Source organism: Oryzias latipes, chromosome 21, assembly GCF_002234675.1.
Source record: "Oryzias latipes chromosome 21, ASM223467v1".
NCBI classification, from domain to species: domain Eukaryota; kingdom Metazoa; phylum Chordata; class Actinopteri; order Beloniformes; family Adrianichthyidae; genus Oryzias; species Oryzias latipes.
The window spans coordinates 9,910,830-9,929,217 of record NC_019879.2 but is presented as its reverse complement, the minus strand read 5'-3'; the positions used below and the strand labels follow the sequence as shown (position 1 = coordinate 9,929,217).

Sequence of the window (18,388 nt, the reverse complement as noted above, 5' to 3'; positions counted from 1 at the left end):
TTAAAGTACTTTCCTGTTGCCTTTCCCATGTTCCCTTTTACGTGCCTCCGCTCTTTCTGTAATAGTCATGCAGTAAATGTTAGATATTACTTTATCTTGAATGTGACCACTCCTCTTGTTTGATAGCTCTTACGCAGCGTTCACACCGGGCATGTAACACGGGTTCAAAAACCCACTAAACGCGCATTCTTGAGCCCACATTTTGCATACGGTGTTCACACTGGTCCCCACCCTACTGTAGCGCATCAACAGTTGGAAGAGGTTTGGTGTGAAATGTGGAAGCGGTTCAAATCTGGTGAATCTTGCTCCTGGCTTTTTTGTTCACAGCTCTATTCCCATATATGAAAGACTTGGTGTCATATAATTCCAGCCGGACACAAATTTCCATTAATGATTTCTCCTCTATGATCAGCGTTCAAACGCATGGCACTTCCTTGAATTAAAACAGACGTCATCCATTCCTTGCCACCAAATCTGAGTCCCTGATTCGTCAAAGTTTGACCTGGTTTGACTTCCAACACACGTTTTGTACGTAAAGCCAGAAAAGAGCCTTAAAATTGTGCGTAAATTTGAACGTAAAAGTTTTGAACACGGAAGCCCGAAACACGCATTTACACGCGTTTACATAGACTTTTTAGTAGAAGTGGGTGTTTGAACACGTGTTACACAGCGCGGTGTGAACAAAGCTTTAGCAGAGAGTACCAGGATTTTGGAGTGAAGTTTTGGATCGGGAGGGAGACTGAGCTTTTGCTGTCTGATATTCAGATGTAATTCAGGAACGGGTGTATTTAATTTACCGTGATTCATTCCTTTGGGGCTCTTCGAGTATGCCTACTCAGACTTAGCACATGTGCTTCAAAAGTATGCACACAGGGTCAGACACATGCTCCTCTACTATCTGGAAAATCCTACTCAATACATTTCATATCATTGCTCTTTCCTAATTTCAAGTTCATTTTTTATACTGGTTTACATGATACATTTTCTTTTTGTATATTAAAATCATTGATTGTATAAGACAACTGGACCGAGTGGCTCCTCCCTTCTTGTGTTCCAAACAGGAAATACCTGCTGGTTTCAAGAAGCCAAAATCCCAGACACTTCTATAGAGAAATAAACAGCTGTTACTCAGTCATTCTATTTGTCAGAATAACCGTTCTTGCTCTGATACTTTCTTAACATCTTCTTGATATTCCTCTTTTTTTTCCCGCATTTTACTGTACTGTGACTTATTGAAGTTACAAACTGACCAATCAGATGCCTCTGTAAAAGTATGTGGTCTCACGTTATGGATCAAACGTTGTTTGATTGACAGATTCTCCCAAGCCCTCTTAAGGGGTAGGGGTGTGGCCTTCCAACAATCTCACTCCTTATTGGCGAGAGAGGTTGCAATAGAAACATAGACTCAGACTGACTCTGACCTATCACTGCTTACTGACATTGTCTGAGTTCAACATGGCATCATTTGTAACGTGGATAAATGGCGACTGAATTGAGTTAATTTCATTGGAGCTGGAAGTAAGCCATTTTGTATGGGTGCTCGGTTCAGTTCTCATATTCAATCAATGATTAAAAAAAAAAACACTTACACTTAAACATTCAGATAGTTAAAAATAAGATGGAAGGGAAAGTAAAATCTCAGAAAATTCATTTCCACGTGCAATGAATCATTCTGAGTTTGGACATGGAAATTGCTAAATTTCTGCTATGACGTCGTATTTTAAAAAGATACTGAAGCACAAAACTGAAAGGCTAGATGCCACTGAAAAATAGAGACAACAGTTTGATTTGTTCTTTTACTGTTAAACCTCTGCAGAGCCTTAAACAGCAGATTTCTGGCCTTGCACGCTCTCGTCTTGGGTCTTATTTGTGTGTTTTGCTCTGCTAGTACACTAAGTAATCAACTTTGGTAGAGTTTCTCAAAACGTGAGAAACTTTAGAATTACAGGGTTTCATTCAGAGGAGCACATACAGCTGTGCATTACAATTTACACCTCTTTATATGTTTTTTTTATTCATTACAGTGAAAATGATTTAACAAAAGTGCTCACCTCATTTGTTTGTCTTTTCTGAAAACGCACAAACTTTCTATGTTCCCATGTTTTGCAGAAGTTCTACTTTTAAACAAGAGCTTCCCCTGAAACTATTTATCTTTTCAAAATTACATTTATAATATACGTTTTGACAGCATGTATTAATGTTAAGCACATTTTATTCTTGTCTTATCCACAACAGTAATGAAGATAGCTTTGGTGCTTTTCCCTCATACTGTACTTTAAAACAAATATTTTTGGCCTCCTAAGAGCCTGGTGATTTGGTAGAAAATATTATGTTCTATCAAGTCAAGTTTTTGTAAACTTTTTTTTTTTTATCATTTGTTTCCTCAATTGATCTTTATTAATCCAGTGTAATATTGGTTCCATTGAAAATGACCTTTAAAGACTTTATTTCTTCATTTGTTGAACAAAACTATGATTGTAGTGATAAAACATGCGAAACCCTTATCATAATCAAGAAAAAATTAATTTAAAAGGGGGACAAAAGTCTTCAGCAACTAAAGGAAATGGATTAAATTGAATAGAACTGACTGTGTGAAGTTAAAATGAATTTATTCAGGACCATTGACTGTATATAAGAACTGGACTGGATGCTCAGGATCCCAACAGGAAGTACTTGGAACACGAGGGGGAGGGGAGGCTAAAATCACAGACTTCTATAGAGAAACAAACAGCATTCTAACAGTCATTCTATTTGTCAGGATAATCATTTGCTACCTTTTTTTTTTTTTTAATGTTCCTTATAATGTTTTTAATGGGCAAGTTATTCATATTATAAACTGACCAATTATTTCCTCAATAAAAGTAATTATTTGTCCTAAGCCCGCTTTTTAAATTGGTAAGGGGGAGGTCTCCCAACAAGCTCCTTCCTGATTGGTGAGAAGTGTTGACTCGGACCAAGCCCCGCCCCCTGACGATTCCTGGCTCAAACATGGCAGTGTCCTTATTGTGAAAAAAATGGCGACTGAATTGACTTTATGAGTTTGGAGCTGGAAGGAAGCGGTTTTCTTTCGCTGAATTACACTTGACTTAGTCCAGTTCTCTTATACCGTCAATGGTCAGAAGTGTGCTTGTGAAACTTTGCCTTGAAATTGACATTTACGTCAAGTATGAACAAAGGAAGTTATTTATCAAGTTTTCTCTATAAGCCAATCATTATTTTCCACTAGAGGCATAATTTAACCTTAACCATTAACCTAAATGTAAGACTTAATTAACATTAAGTCTTACATTTAGGTTAATTCTGTTTGTCTAATGTGTTGTTTGGGTTTGTCGCATCATATTTTTGACTATCTAATGTACCCTGAGGTACTCCTAGTTCTGTTGGAACACACTGATGGTTAAATCGATGTGGGTCTTTATTGTTTGTGGGGGGGTGTCTGTGGTTACAGATGGCTGCTCATATGAGAATGTTGACTTTGTATGAGAAGGTAAATAACCCCGATCCCCTCAGCAGAAGATCCCAGCAGACTTTAGCTCACGCCTCATGCCCCCACAATCTGTCTGGCATCAGCAACTATTTTTATGAAGAAGTATTTTTCCACTGATGGCTTAAAAAAAAGGCGTGACTAGAGCTTACAGTGAGCAATTCGAGTGACCTAAAAAATACGATGATCTATCGTTCTCCAAAATAATTTCTGTAATGTAATTATCATTTAATGTGTATTTATTTTGTTTGGTTTTAAAGCTATATGTCAAAGTTTACAGATGATTCCTGAAAAAAGCCTATTTTTTGTTGATTTCTGTCAAAGTTTACACTTAAATTATCTAAAAGAAATGTTTCGATTATTTTGCACAGTAGTGTACGAAGACAGTTTTGGGAAGGGAAGTCAGGATGGGGGGGGAGACTCTTTTCTATTTTTGTGTCATCTACCTAGAATGTGTACGATATAATCTTAAAGATAGAGTTAAGTATTCAGTGTTGCTGTAAAGTGAATGCTCATTCGTGGTGTAAGTGTTCACCTTTGTTGTTCATAGAACAAACAATAAAGGTAAAAAAACTAAAAAAACTGGGAGGAAACAGAAAAATCCTATGTGAACTTCTCATCTAACCTCAGAATGCCGACAGAGTAGACTTGAATAATAATTTAAAAAAGCACATTGTCTCCCTTTCTGTAAATAACTGTTGTCCTGGAGCCAAAAGAATCAGTATTTGAGCTGTCACTGTAGTAATCTGTGCTTTACTTTGTGACAGGTGCATTCTGTGGTTAATGTGTGGGGCGGGCGCGGTCAGGTGACAAACGCTAGACGAACCCCGTTTTCTGTGTGGTCTGTCCACACGTGCTAGCGACGCCTTCGCTGTACTCTTGTGTTCCACTCCCAAATGCTGTACCATGAGTTTTAAATAAATCTGTGGTTTGATAGACTCTGGTTTTCTGGTGGTTTGTTGGTGCTCATCCGTTTCCTTCTTTTGATCGTTTTCTTGTATGTCCCTTTACTCTCCTCTGGCTCTGATGATTTTCTATTGCACTCCTGTTCCGAAGCTGTTTCTTTCTCTCTGAAAAACAGTTTTCTAAAGCAGAGAAAGGGGAAACTTCCAGCTGTGTGAGTGATCTTCTGTTTTAACCCAGGAAGAGAGACGGGCCTGCATGTGATCATCCCAGGGGAGGACAAAGTTTTTGTGGAGGATCCCAGTCGGAACGGACCAAATGCCCTGGAGGAAAAGTAAGAGCTTCTTTGCTTTTTGACTTCATTTAGGTTCATGGTTTTTGCTAAAATTCTGTTTAATGACATAATTATTTATATTTGCAAAATTAACCATTTAAGTTCCAACTCAGATCATCTTTCAGTCTATTGTAAAAATTGTTCCCAGTGGTCTCTTCATTATTGTTATGCCATTTTAGCAAAAATCAAAAACCTGAGCCAGTTTCTGCAGAGTTTGAAATTTGCCCCCGAGTTCTGGGTGGGACCGTTGGTGCAGAGCAAGCCCACCCCCACTTCCCATCATCCAGAAAACAAAGCTATACGTGGATCTATTTGTCCAGTGCATTTTCTACATCACACATACGATCTTTTCAAATAGCATTTTTTCATTGGTTCTTGATTCAAAATGATTTAAATGAAAAGTACGGTACTCAGAAATGCCATTTTTGAGCTTTGTTTTCTATTGTGTGTTATCTATCATTGGAAAAGTGTCACAAGAACACGAAACACAATTTTCACCACAGTTGGTCTTTGAATAAAATAAAAGAATAAAAAAATGTGATCTAGCTCAACTAAAATTATATTTAACAGTAAAAGTAAAAACTAGGATATTGAGAAGCATTTCTTCATGTTGGCGGGTTTTATAACTTGTTTCACAAGCTTTTTTTGTTTTATCATTTTCAACAATAAAGCTTTGTCTGATGGTTATCCTTCTTTTATTCTTGTAGAGATTGTGCGATGCTTCAGATAACAGATATGATCCATTAGCATGTTTACTGACTCTGTAAATGTTGCTGATGTTAACTAGAGCGACACTTCTAAAGTGACAAACAGAAAACCCTACAAACATTCAGATAAAGCAAAAGAAACAGAAGTCTGTCAAAGAGACAAAGTCACAAGTAAACAAGCTTTAATTGTGTTTTGGGGATTTTCAACATGTTCCTTTGGCATTTTCTGTATGATGGAGGACATGGATAAAGGAAATAAAGCATAAAATTGATTGATTTAATTCTTTGTTCAAATCATTGTGAATCAGGAGGCAAATAACTGTCAACAACAGTCCAACCTAAGACTCGGAGGCAAATTTCTGCCGCTCTGCAGAAACTGTCCTAGAAAATGACTGTAGTTGTTTGTGGGATTTTTGATCACAGCGGTGATGAAGCAGCAGGAGTCGCGGTTAACTGCACCCGCACCCAACCAGAAAAAGTAAATTATTAGCAAAGATGATAGTGTTTATTATAGTTCAAATCACGCACCATATGCAGAACTTTCAAAAAGAAACAGAGGAACGTCCAGTCCTAGACTCATCACCACGGTGATGCGGTTATCACACCCCTAGTTGTTTGCTAAAAAGGATTTTTACAAAGTCCTCATACACTCCTTACTGTAAAAACTACTGTAAAAAATTCCTTGTTTTATGTGCTACATTTTTAAAGAAATATTTAACCAGCTTTTTATTTTAAGTGAAAGACAAACTCAGCATTTCACACATCAGCAAAACAACCCAAATAAATAAAACCGGGCAGAAAATTCTCAATCTCACCCTTTAATTCCCTTTTGATATGATTTTTTAAACATTTTTACAAGAATTATTTCCCTTTTCCTGAATTTCTTGAGTTTTATGCATATGATTTCATTGATAATCTGGTGGTAGCTTTTGCCGCCTGCTGGTTTGCTGAAATCTTAGTATGAGTTTCTGCAGACTCTCAGAAATTCTTTCTTTAGGAAGAAAATATTTTCCCAGCCCGGCCATCAGACACGAACAGAAAAAGACCAGAGAAGAAATGAAATGATTATTTGTAAATTATTAAGCTAATAATGTATCTTTTACTGAATGTTAGGATTTGTTGTACTTTGAAATTTTTGAAATGCTGCATCTTGATCTCTTAGAAAAGTTTTCAAATTTATAAAAAGGATTTTAGATCCCAGAATTGTATATGTGTATTTTATTAGAGGGGTTGGAAAGTGTCTTAAGAAAAAAAAAAAAGAATAATTTTCTTTATCACTTACTGTGCAAGAGCGACATCTGGCGTACACATTCCCTCATGTCACTAAGTATTATTTGTCTGTTTGGACTAAAGCCTCCTTTTCTCCAGCCTGGAATGTTTTGTCCCAAACTGTGTGACTAAGTCTGTTGTTTTGTTAAAGGAGCCTAGTGGATGTGGTGTATGCTCTGAGGGACGAAGTTCAGGAGCTCAAACAGGTGACAAGCTGCAGATGTTTTATCTACTACTGCACTTTTTGGAGAGAAAGTTGCGTTTTTTTGCTGAGTTTGGCCAGGGCTGCGACTTATACCCAGATTTAAACAAAATTAGGCTCACATGTTTCTTTTTTTCCCACTAACAACCACTAGAAGGCATTGTCAGTGTGTGAATCGTTATTTGCTGCTGACAGCAATGCAGAAGAAGAAACACCGCTCAGTCATACGTTGGGATCAGCGGAATTGTTCTACATTGACACAGAGGATGAAGAATTCAATGGATTTAGTGATCTGAAGTGATCTGAAGAGTTTAGTTGACTTGTTAGCATGTTTTTTACGGTTATCTGAACAATTGTTTATATGTTGCGCTAATATAGAAGATTCGTCCAATGTTTTATGAAGCTAAATACGGTTACGGTAGTGAGGCGTGCAGAGATTATTGTTCTCTATTCCGTTATTATGATTTTCCTTCCAAGAATGAATGTCCGTTCTTGTTCCTGTATTTTGTTATATCAATTTCTCCCAAATGTGCGACACACATTATGCATCTTTTGGCTGCTGCAACTTATGCTCCAGAGTGACGTATAGTCCAAAAAAAAGACAATAACTTTGAAAAGACTATACCTTTGGTGATATGTCGTGTTTGGCTGCAGGATAATAAGAAGATGAAGAGGACGCTGGAAGAAGAGCAAAGAGCTCGAAAAGACTTGGAGAAAGTAGTGAGGAGGGTGCTGAAGAGCATCAACGACCCAACCTGGGATGAGACGAATCTGTGAGGCTTTGCTCCGGATCACCTGGAGCTTCAGGAAAGAAACTAGGATGGACTTGGATGAATTCAGGCTGGCTGTGTGAGCTTGTGTGTGATGTGTCTCTACAGCCACGCCCACTGCAATGCATTCAGGTGCTTTACAGTCTTTTCTGAAATGACATTCCTGGAGCGCAGAGGATTCTTAACCAGAACTGCTTCTGGATCACTGTCCAATGGTACATGGGTGGTACTTTGAAAGTCTTATCCAAGTGTGAACTTGAAACCTGCCATTTCATCATTTCTATTTAAGTTTTATTGAGTTCTTTTTACTGCCAATGTGTGAACACGTGTATGCTTGCTGTATTTTAGCCCATATTGAGCCTCCATCAGAAAACTCATTGTCAGGGTTATTTTTTTCTTCTTGTTTGTTTTTAATCCAACTTTTTTTGTCCTAAGTGAATTGTAAAGATATTGAACTTCTGTAAATACTATTAAAACTGCCTTTTCCTTTTAAAGAAATAAAGGAATCAGTTGAATGAATTACTGTTTAAATCTGAGGGACAAAATACATTTAACTATTGTGGTTTCCACCTCCGAAACGTTTTGCTGAACTTCTATAAAGATTAGTCTCATCAGATTGATTGATCTCTTCGGAGCAATTTCATCTATGAAACAAAAGGAAAACTCCATATAATTACACAGTAATATTCAATCTACAGATGATATGATCTCATTTAACAGCTGGAATACCAGATGATGAAATCGCAGATTATCCAGAAAATACAAAAAAAAAAGATGAGCCTTCAAACAGGAAGTGGTGGAGAAGTGTAATTATATATTTTATATTAGTGTTTTTATATAAGTATATTTATCAAAATAAGTCTAATTGGTTCCTCAAACTGCTTTAGATATACTCCCCAAAGAAAAAATGGTGAACACCCTACCGGGTGCGCTAAGTAGTAAAACAGTGAAGGCATTTGGACACACTTGATATATAATGAACCTTTTCCTCCTTATTTTAGGAACAAATCTGTAACTGCAGGCTGATTTGATTCAAATAACAACGAAAATGTTTCTTTGTTTTAGTATTTATATTTTAGTTTTTTTCCGATAATCTTAAAATGCCATAGGAAAAAAATCCCATTCAAATTTGTTTGACACAAAATCTATGCAGCAAATGTGGAGAAAGACTTTAATCTGCGAGCACAAACCTTCTGCGTGATTGTGTGGAGATTTGTGGAGGATTAATTGTCAACCTTTTCTCTGTGCCTCTCACCTTGTCGTGGTGAAAAACAAAAAAAGGTCTTTTGTTTCACGCTGCATGCCCCCCCCTCCATGGAACAAAAGCTGCATTCATCCTGTGAGGCAGATCTCAGAAGATAAAGGTCCAGCTTCTCCACATCCTGACCTTCCTGACTTGATTTTGTCAAGGAGTCTGGCAGGCAGAGCTGTCACTCAGGGTTCAAAGAGAAAGTGAAGGATGAAAGCACACACTTTTATTCAGGCATCTGATTGGTCAGTTTTTTTAACTTGAACAATTTGCACTAAAGAAAAAATATTAAAAAATTAGGACTATCAGGAGCATGTTAAAAAAAAAGTAAGAGAGCAAGAATTGTTATTGTGACAAATAGAATGACTGAGTAATAACTGCTTTTTGGAGCCATGGCGGATACTTCCTGTCGAAAGTTGGAGGGGTCACTCAGTCCAGTTTTCATATACAGCATGCATGTATTTATTTGTTCTGTACCATGTAGTACCAACCAAAACTTAAGGTAAATAAAAAGATATTAAGGGTTACTAATATATTTTATTCCAGTTTGGCAGGCCAGACTAAAAAGTTTAAGTATTTGGCTGTGCCCATCCCTGATCTAAACTACAGACAAAAATGAATGAATACTGGGTATTGGAAGTACACAACTGTGGGTTTTGCAGTAGAAGATGGAGCAGCCTAAGCAGGAGAAGCAACAGCAGGCTCTGAAAAAAGGTCTCTCTGGATTTTCAACAAAGCATGGCAGCTATGTGAGAGCTCCAGTTGAACGAATTGAAGGTTATGAAGCTCCACCTCCACTGGAACAGCAGTTGTAGTTTCTAAGAAAACTACAACTGAGATTTGTACTTTTCAGAGGATTTCTTTTAATCATTTAGACCCATTGAGCTCAAAGTGTGATCTCATCCCTCTTTCACTTTTAAAAGAGGTTTTCCCCTTAATAGGCTCAGCTGTTCTTGCACTTATCAACAACAGTTTAAGTTTGGGTATTGTTCCCTTATATTTTAACCCTTGTGCTATCTTAGATGACCCCACCCTTACATTGTCGTGTTCTCCCTACCATGACAAAGGCGGATAAAGGTGGAAAGATTTCATGTAATCCATGGACACCAGTGAAGATTACAAATCACTGAAGAAAAAGGTTCAGAGCACTGTCTAGTGGGTCTAGATGACCCCACTCCCAACGTTAAAGTGTCTAGGACAGCACAAGGGTTAAACACGCTGTAGTATCTCCTTTGCCTAAAAATCCTGCATTGAATCCTACAATTTTAGCAAATTTTAGGCTCATCTCCAGACCAGTGTTTTTCAACCTTTTTTGAGCCACGGCACACTTTAACCTTGACAAAAATCCCGCGGCACACCAGCATCCCAAAAAAAAAAAAAAAAGCAGAAACTCATAGTCTGTTTTGATCTACAGCCCCCCCCCCCCGGCAATCTGACGTGCATTTTTGTGATAACTGTGGCAGAAAAAGCAGGAAGTTGCAGATGTTTTTCTAAAAGATGTAATAAAAGTTAAGTTACATACAATCTGTATGTTCGTTGTGTTTTCAAGACGCTGTCCGTTTAAGCCAATGCATCATGGGAGATGTAGTGTGAAAACTGCGAGAAAAAGGCAGAAAGACTCGCGTCTCTGAGCTTCATGGTTTTGTTCACTTGTTCCACGGTCTGATACCGGATTCTGTGGAAAGCTACACCGCTAAAGACGAGCTTTAGCTGGTGTTTTTGTCGGAACTGACTGAGTTATGAGCTAAATTGGAACAAGGAAGTGGAGACTTTAACCACTTCTGATTGGTCAGACTGATGACATGTGATTAAGCCTTCAAGAATGATTGGTGGAGTCGTGGAGACAGTAAAAGCTGCGGGACTTTTCCTTACACAGTTATAGCTGCAGCTATTTCGCGTCACCGTCATTCTTATCAAAATGTCTTTAATAGAATCAAATAAACACAAAGAAAAAAGTATTTTATGATCGTTTATAGTCCTAACTACTCAGTGTTTTATCAGGACCTGTTTGGATGAACAAAGAGCTGATTTCCTGGAGATGGGAAATGCTTTTAGATCAGTTAATGAGGGCAATTTTCCACGGCACACTTGACCATCTCCCACGGCACACTAGTGTGCCGCGGCACACTGGTTGAAAAACACTGCTCTAGACTACTTTTATCTTAAAGTATTTGAAAGGACAGTGCACTTTCAGCTAATGACCTTTTTGGAAGAACACTCGACCCTTGAGGTCTTCCAGTCAGGGTTCAAAGCTTTGCATAGTACAGAGTCAGCTCTTTTAAAAGTTTGTCATGATATCTTTTTAGTTACAGACTCTGGTGATTGTGTGGTTCTTGTGCTTTTAGACTTGTCCGCCGGCTTTGACACTGTTGATCATGTAAGGGTTAATGGTCGACAAAGTGTGCATTGTCAGAAATTAACGCATGCCATGGAAGTCTGAACCGTGCAGTAGCAAAACAGTCTATATGCACTGAATAGGTCATTTATTATGACACGTATAGATAAAAGACTTTTCTAATATTAATCGTCCACTTCTACCTTGGGCACATCTGTAACATCTGCAGGCTTTCATCAATTTCTACAAGAAGTTCATGAAGAACTGCTGCATACCAAACTCTTCTCCTCACATAACTCAGCTCTACTAAAGTTCATTCATCTGGTCTCCACAACGCAAGAAGAGTTCTCTATTCTAAAACACAGATTCATCTCTGCCCCGAAATGAAATGCAATGGTATCTGGGTGAAATCAACACCCCAAGAACACTTAAACAATATTGTAGGTTTTCACCTCTTATCCAAGAGGATAAGAGGTGAAACGTCTTCTAACTTTAAAACTAAGTCCAGATGCCAGCCCCCTAAACCTACTACAATGGAACCAACCTGGATGAATGAGGATCTTCATAGACATACTAAACAATATTGGAAAAATTACCAGGAAACAGATCCACACTTTTATTAACTCACACTTCATTGTTTACGCACACTATTTTCATCTGTACCCTGTGTACATGTTTTTTTTTCCAATGCAGGAAAAATCGCCTTGAGGCAAAAACAAATGGCAGAAGGGGTTGATGTCCTTCAGGAAAAAAAAAAAAACCTTAGAGAAATGCTACGTTCATGTTGGGCAATTGAAAAATCAGAAAAATGACTGTCGGACACTGGAAAAGACGCACGAACTTCGGAAAAACAAATGCTGCACCAACTTTGGGAAGACACCACAATAACAGGGGAAATAAAACACTCAGGACTATCAGTATGATTTATTCCAGTTTGGTTGCCCAGATCACATAGGTTATTACCTATTTATGGCATATGACCCACATAGTTTGCCCATCCCTGGTGTAGACCGTTGTGAGACAGGTTAGTTTTACCCTCCTGATGATGTGTTTTTGCAGTGGTGATCCTGCTCAGTTCAGGAGGAACAGCAGGTTCAGACAATTGGTGAGTGTGTTTGGCTGAGGAGCTACCATCTGTAGAATTTTGACTGAATGCCTCCAAGTCTGAATCCCGCCTAGATGTGACGATACCGTGGCGCTGTGGAGCCTCGGTTGGGATAGCTGGCTCCACCTGGAGTGGAAAGCAGTTTGTGATGAGTCTGGGGGGAAGTCCCCATGGTGCTTGCCTCTTTCTCATTCCGTACTGCACGTTTGTGGACAACCTGGTGCTAAATCACATGTAGATGACCTGGTTCTGGGTCAGAGTTTTGTTTGTAGTAGAGCGGCTCCCTCGCTGCGGTCTTTTGAAAGTCATTCCTCCATCCAAGCTTTTGCACAGTAAAAAGGAAAAGAGAGAAAAAAAAGTATGATAGGGGAAAAAGAAAGCGAAAAAAAGATTTATTCTCTTTATCTATGTCATCCATCACGACAAAAATGCCATTAGAACATGTTAAAAATATCAGATTGTGTTTCTGCATCTCTGCATTCATCACATTATCGCTCAACAGCAACAATTTCTCATAAAATTGTAAAATAAACCGAAAGAATGCAGAGAGATTTGAGCTTTCCCCTGCAGAGTGACTTGTGGGTGACTAATGGTCTGAACGGAGCCCTGCCCCGGCTTCCCTTCACTTCCTCTGACTCCGTCTCTGCTCCAGGATGGAGTGACAGCTTGTCACAGTGGGCGCTCAGACCTCTCCACTATTGTGGGGCTGAGGAAGAAAAATAAAAGCATCAAGGTCTTCCTCTCTCTTTATTCCTTTTTTCCCTTCCTCTCAAAGCGAAGAATCAATCAGCTGTACACACACACAACCATACACACAACTCATTTCTTTTGCCTTCGTCTATTCAGCAGCTCAGTGATCATTTAGACTTGACATGTATTGTGAAAAACCGAGCTGCTTTGCCTCTTTCTTCCTCTCTTTCTTTCACTCCTTTTCTCTTTCATCTGTCCGTCATTAATGTCCAGGTCTTACAAAATACAAAGAGAGGAGAAGAAGAAAGCGAAGAGTGAGGGATGAATTGATGGATGGGAGGATAAGCACTCAATGTCCTTTCTTTAAAGATTTGTTATTGTACAGTACTGTCTCCCAGTCATTTTTGGTTGGTGTTTCAGTCTGAAAGCCCATCCATGTGCTCTTTTGTATGGGAAAGCAATAAGGCCCCATTGAATGAAGCTGAATGGACCTGCCATCCTTAGGGGCTGAGGCCTGAGGACTCCTATTCTTTAGCCCCCAATCTAATTGGAGCTGAAATGAAATGGAGGTTTCTTATGAAAATAGGCTTTGTTTGGCTGCAAGGCTGGTAATTCATAAACAATAAGCAGGGCCCATTGTGTGGATAATAATATATTCATGCCGCTAGAGATGGGGAGAAAGCAAAGCGAAGGCTGAGGATATATAAGGAGGATAGGCAGTGACAGCGATGGAGAGTAGAGGGTTGAGAGGAAGGGGAGGAGGAAGGGCTAATAGTAAATAGTGGGCAATGGAAAATTGGTAATAGTTGGGTTGAAGCAGAGTTGGGGAGAGGCAGTGAAAGGAGTGAATGACAGGGGAATCGAAGGTGGGCGAGATGAAGATTAGAGGAGCAGGGCGGCAGGTTGGTAAAAGGTTTGAGTGGCACTAATCCTACAGGTGACGCGTGGGTCTGTCACGGAGGCGGGAGGCAAGTAGTGTCATCAGGAATGGAGGAGTACGCTGGAAGTGAAGGCGGACGGACTGCTCATGTGCAGACAGAGCTGAGGAGAGTCTGGGAGGCGAGGGGGGAAAAGGAGGAGCAGAGAGAGGAGACCGGTGTGGCGGGAATCTGACAGGAGGGCTTCCACCCGGCAGCTGAGGGGAACAGGTGAGCCGTCTTTGCCGCATCCGTCTGCGCAGACCGATCTGCGGTTATGCATGGGGGAGTTCACTTAGAGAAGGGGGGGAGAAAAGTTGGTCTGTTTTCTGACAGCAAATATGACTTCACTGCTCTGAATTTTGAACCAGGAGTCTGAATTTGGGCTGCTGTACTGTTTCTGCTGTGGTTTTTCTTGGGCAGTTAGCTTTCACTCTTCTGATAAATGAAACAGCAAGGAGATGTTCTGTTTTGACTACTGTAAATCCAGTGGTTTTCACAGAAACGGTGAGTATATCTAAATTGCCGCTTTAATAGTGGACTGGAACTGAGTACATCAGAATGTGAGTTTGCATGCTCTTTGCACAATTCTACAGTGAAAAAACTGAATCCTAAGTACAAAGACACTTAATTTGAGAAAAAAAAAAACGTTTTGTTTTCTGTCTAGAAAAGAAAGTTTTTCAATGGCAAAATAATCTTAATTTAAGAAAACATGTCCTAATGACTGGAATTATTTTTCTAAAAATGAGACTTCTTGTCAAGATCATTTTTTGGCAGATTTTTGTTCTTATTTATAGAAAATCTGCGCATCGGATAAGAATTTTGGACTTACTTCTAAGGGGCCTGTTTTTGCAAGTGTAAATTGAAAACTTTAGTAACTTTTAGTTATGAACAACACACTTTGACTTTGGTGTTCAGTCTTCTTCCTTTACAAAAAATAGCTTTTCTTTAAATGTATACAGAAGATTTATGAAAAGCAGCATATATTTTTCAAGTTTTGATGGAATATTCCAAGTTTTAAGTCTTGTACTGCAAATATTTACCTCTTTACAGTATCATTGGAGGGTTGACTAAAAAAAAAAAGTTAGTCTTTAAGAAAAATCCTTACATTTTTAAAATTTTTGCGTTTTTCTTTGGCCTGTAGGTGGTGGTACTATTGCATACTTGATCAAAATAAGTGAGGAGCTTCAGACTAAGGGATTTTACCACTAGATGTCAGCATTTATCTAGACTAGAATTCCAACTTCTTGTTTTTTGTTTTTTTGCCAAATTCTGCACACAGCCTGGCTAAACCATCAATATGTGAACAATGATTTTCTTTAGGAATATATGTCTATATTTTTTTTATTTAAGACTTTTTTTTTCATTTATCTGATACTAGAAGGCAAATTAGTTGAAATCCTTGGAGGAGATTTTTTTGTATTCCAACGGTTTGGTAGCAGAGTAATATGTGGGATTTATTTTCAGTAAAAATGAAGGATTAGCATTGGTTTTATGGAAGTTTGTTCTCACCACAAGATGGCAATCATGCATAGTAAAACTCCTGTCTGCACTCTGTGCTTGAGTGTGTGTGAAAGTGTGCAGGAGCTGAACATTTCTGCACCTTTTGCAAATATCAAGATGTGTTTGCATTTCCAGAGAATGTTTTTGTGTCCTGAGTTTGTGTGGGAGCAGAGCTGGATGTTTCCCTGCTGCCAGTCCCCATTTGTATTATTTTTTTTTTGCCTCTTTGCATGCTGCAGACTAGACTGGCTGCTGGCGGCGTTGGTCACTACAAGGGTGCTGGCATTCACTGCCTGGTAATCAGGCTTCGGGCAAACTGGGTGGCAGTAATTTGAATGGTTTGCTTGAGATTATCCCGAAATTATCCATGAATTATCCCCCAGAATTACGCTCTAGCGGAGGCCCTGTCCAGGAGGAAGGACAGTGTTGGACCATGATGCATAAGGGGAAGATTTGGATAGAATGGCATTGGGATCATGTGTGTTTGTGTGATGACTCTGCAGTGACAGTGTTAGTTTACTGGATTAACCCTTTGATGCCTAAAAAAAATAAAAATCATTTCTGTTTTTGGCATTTAAGCTAAAGTGGTTTGATGCATATTTGCATCAATTTGCGCTAATTAAATATGTTTATGAATTTGCAGCACATTTTTCACAAAAATAGACTTTTTGGACACTTTTTCTTGTTTCCAAGTGGCAAAAAAAGAAAATTCTGCTTAAACATACTTACTGCTTTACAACCATCATCTTATTTTTCAGACAAATTGCAGTGGAAGTCATTTTCATGCAAGGCATTTTCTCTTGGAGCTGCAGCTTTTCTAGCCTAAACTCATCATTTTGTGGAGGTTGTCACTGCGCATCATGCTGTCATTAAAGCCCAGAGACATGGGAGTGGAGCTGTTGAAGCTGGGAGAGGGATGGAAAGTGCTGCTGAACCTCTCTGTGATAAGTGTTGAGAAAACAGGTCAGTAGATTGTCCTCCAGGCTCAATTGGAGTTATTTTCCCTGTCTGAGAACACAAATTATTTCCTGTATTCATTCCATAAACAGACCGCCAGCAGAGCAGAACCGGCGCTGTTTGTTGTGGTCGCCTCTGTGCTCGGTCATTTTGCTGCGCCTAAAACCGTATGGGAAGAAGCATGTTCTCCCACAAATGCATCACTTCCGAATAGATTATAAAGAATTAAATAATCTAGGCTCTGTTAAATGCACACATGCAAGGAGGAGGGAAAGGGTGAGAGGGGCAAAAAGAGAGGGAGGTGGAGGCGGTGAAAGGTTAAGTACTCTTCCCTCTTTTTGGACGCTGTACTTCCTGCAGGGCCTTGTTCCTTGACCTGCTGGTTAGAGGAGAGAGGTTGCAAAAAAAAAAAAAAAATTGAGAGCAACGGAAGGAGGGAGAAAAAGGCTAAAGCGACATGTGAGGTTTGCAAGGTGAGAGGTGGAAGAGCTGAAATGGGAGGAGTATTTGCCTCTTACTGATGGGGAACAATGGGACACGCAAACTGGCGCACACGCGCGCTCAAACAGAAACAAAAAATGGACATTCTCGCACACAAACTCACACACTTAGGAGTACAGGCCCAGCAGGCGTATGAACTTCAGTGCAGTTGTTGCCATGGTGATACACTGAGTTGCTGACCCCCTGACTCCATTTTTCCTCTCGCTTGGCTATTAAAAGAGATGATTGACAAGTGTCCAAATGTCAGCCGACCCAGCCGGCCACACAGATTTTCTGTTTTTGGAGGGGTTATGCCGCTTTCACTCCCTGAGAGCAAGGGGACATGTGCGTGTATGTGCATGTGTGTGTGTCTAAGAGCAAATTCTGTCAATTCTAGGTTTTTGAGCTTACGGATGTAACATAAATATATATTTGTGTCTGTTTATTTTATTTAAAAATAGAGGTTTATTAACCAGAGCGCTTTAGCACCTCACCCCCGAAACTTTGATCTGCAGTTGCAGGTTGATGGTTATGAAATTTGAAAAGTATTTCCAAACCAGATTTTAAAATTAGACTGATTGGGGGCAAGTAACAGAGAAGCTGATGATATTATGATTTTCTATAATTCATCAGCTGATTTGAATGAAAGTTTTACATTTACTGTCGGCTCTGAGAGATTGAGGATGTGTCTTTTCCCATTGGTATCCTACACAATCCGTGTACAATCCTGCCATTTATGTCACTAGCATTCTGATATAATACTTTGAAAGCTAAAAAAATCGTATTTTGTTTTAATTTATCATAAATTTAAAGACATCTCACTTTCTTTTGTTTTTCTGAGAATATTTCCTGTTCGAAAAGGGAACAACTTTAAGATTCCACTTGTCAATTTGATATCTCTCCTTAGAATCTTTCCCTGGTGTTTTCTAATTTTTTAAATATATTTGTAAATTCAGTGAACAATAACTACTTAAAATCAGAACATATTTTTTATTCAAGGGGAAAAATTGCATTTTCAGCAGAACTCCGATCACCAAACTTCAACCAGGGCAAACAATGAAAAGCTATGCTCAATAAAACAGTGCAGTGCAAATTAGGAGTGGTTAAAATGACGTTTGCAGGTTTTCATAGAAGAGTTGTACAATTTTATTGCCACAGAAAAGGTAGTCTTGGTCTAGCTGCCCGTGTTCTCCTGTATTGGTCCAGAAGCAGGATAAGAAGGTGGGTGGAGTTATCCAGGATGCTTTGCAGTTTTTGAAGCATCCTTTCCTCCTTAACTGTCTAGGCTTCACTCCCGCCACATCGCCAGCCTTTACAGATCAGTTTAGACAGTTTGGGTCTGCCACCCTCAGTCTGCTGCCCCAGCACATCACAGCAAACAAGGTGGCACCAGAGACCACAGACTCATTAAACATCCTCGTCATGATTTGACAGGATCTTCCTTAGAAAGTAGAACCTTTTTTACAGAGAGGATCACTGCTAA

The 18,388-nt window shown here is 39.2% G+C and overlaps 1 protein-coding gene and 1 long non-coding RNA gene across 3 annotated transcripts in view; both read left to right on the top strand.

The window, feature by feature from the left end:
* The window catches only part of LOC101166510 (rho guanine nucleotide exchange factor 7), a 35,683-nt gene extending 27,495 nt beyond the window's left edge, over positions 1-8,188 (top strand). The window contains exons 19-21 of one of the 2 annotated variants that reach the window (XM_023950669.1): positions 4,628-4,721; positions 6,849-6,903; positions 7,554-8,188. In XM_023950669.1, coding sequence (XP_023806437.1) covers positions 4,628-4,721; positions 6,849-6,903; positions 7,554-7,676 — 272 coding nt within the window. In that variant the 3' untranslated portion in view covers positions 7,677-8,188. Of the gene's footprint in view, positions 1-4,627; positions 4,723-6,848; positions 6,904-7,553 lie in introns of those variants that run through there. The other variant, XM_011489358.3, reaches the window with a different exon arrangement.
* A 5,585-nt stretch (positions 8,189-13,773) lies between these two features.
* The window catches only part of LOC111946746, a 98,899-nt gene continuing 94,284 nt past the window's right edge, over positions 13,774-18,388 (top strand). The window contains exon 1 of the long non-coding RNA XR_002872491.1: positions 13,774-14,196. This is a non-coding gene — a long non-coding RNA (uncharacterized LOC111946746). The remainder of the gene's footprint in view (positions 14,197-18,388) is intronic.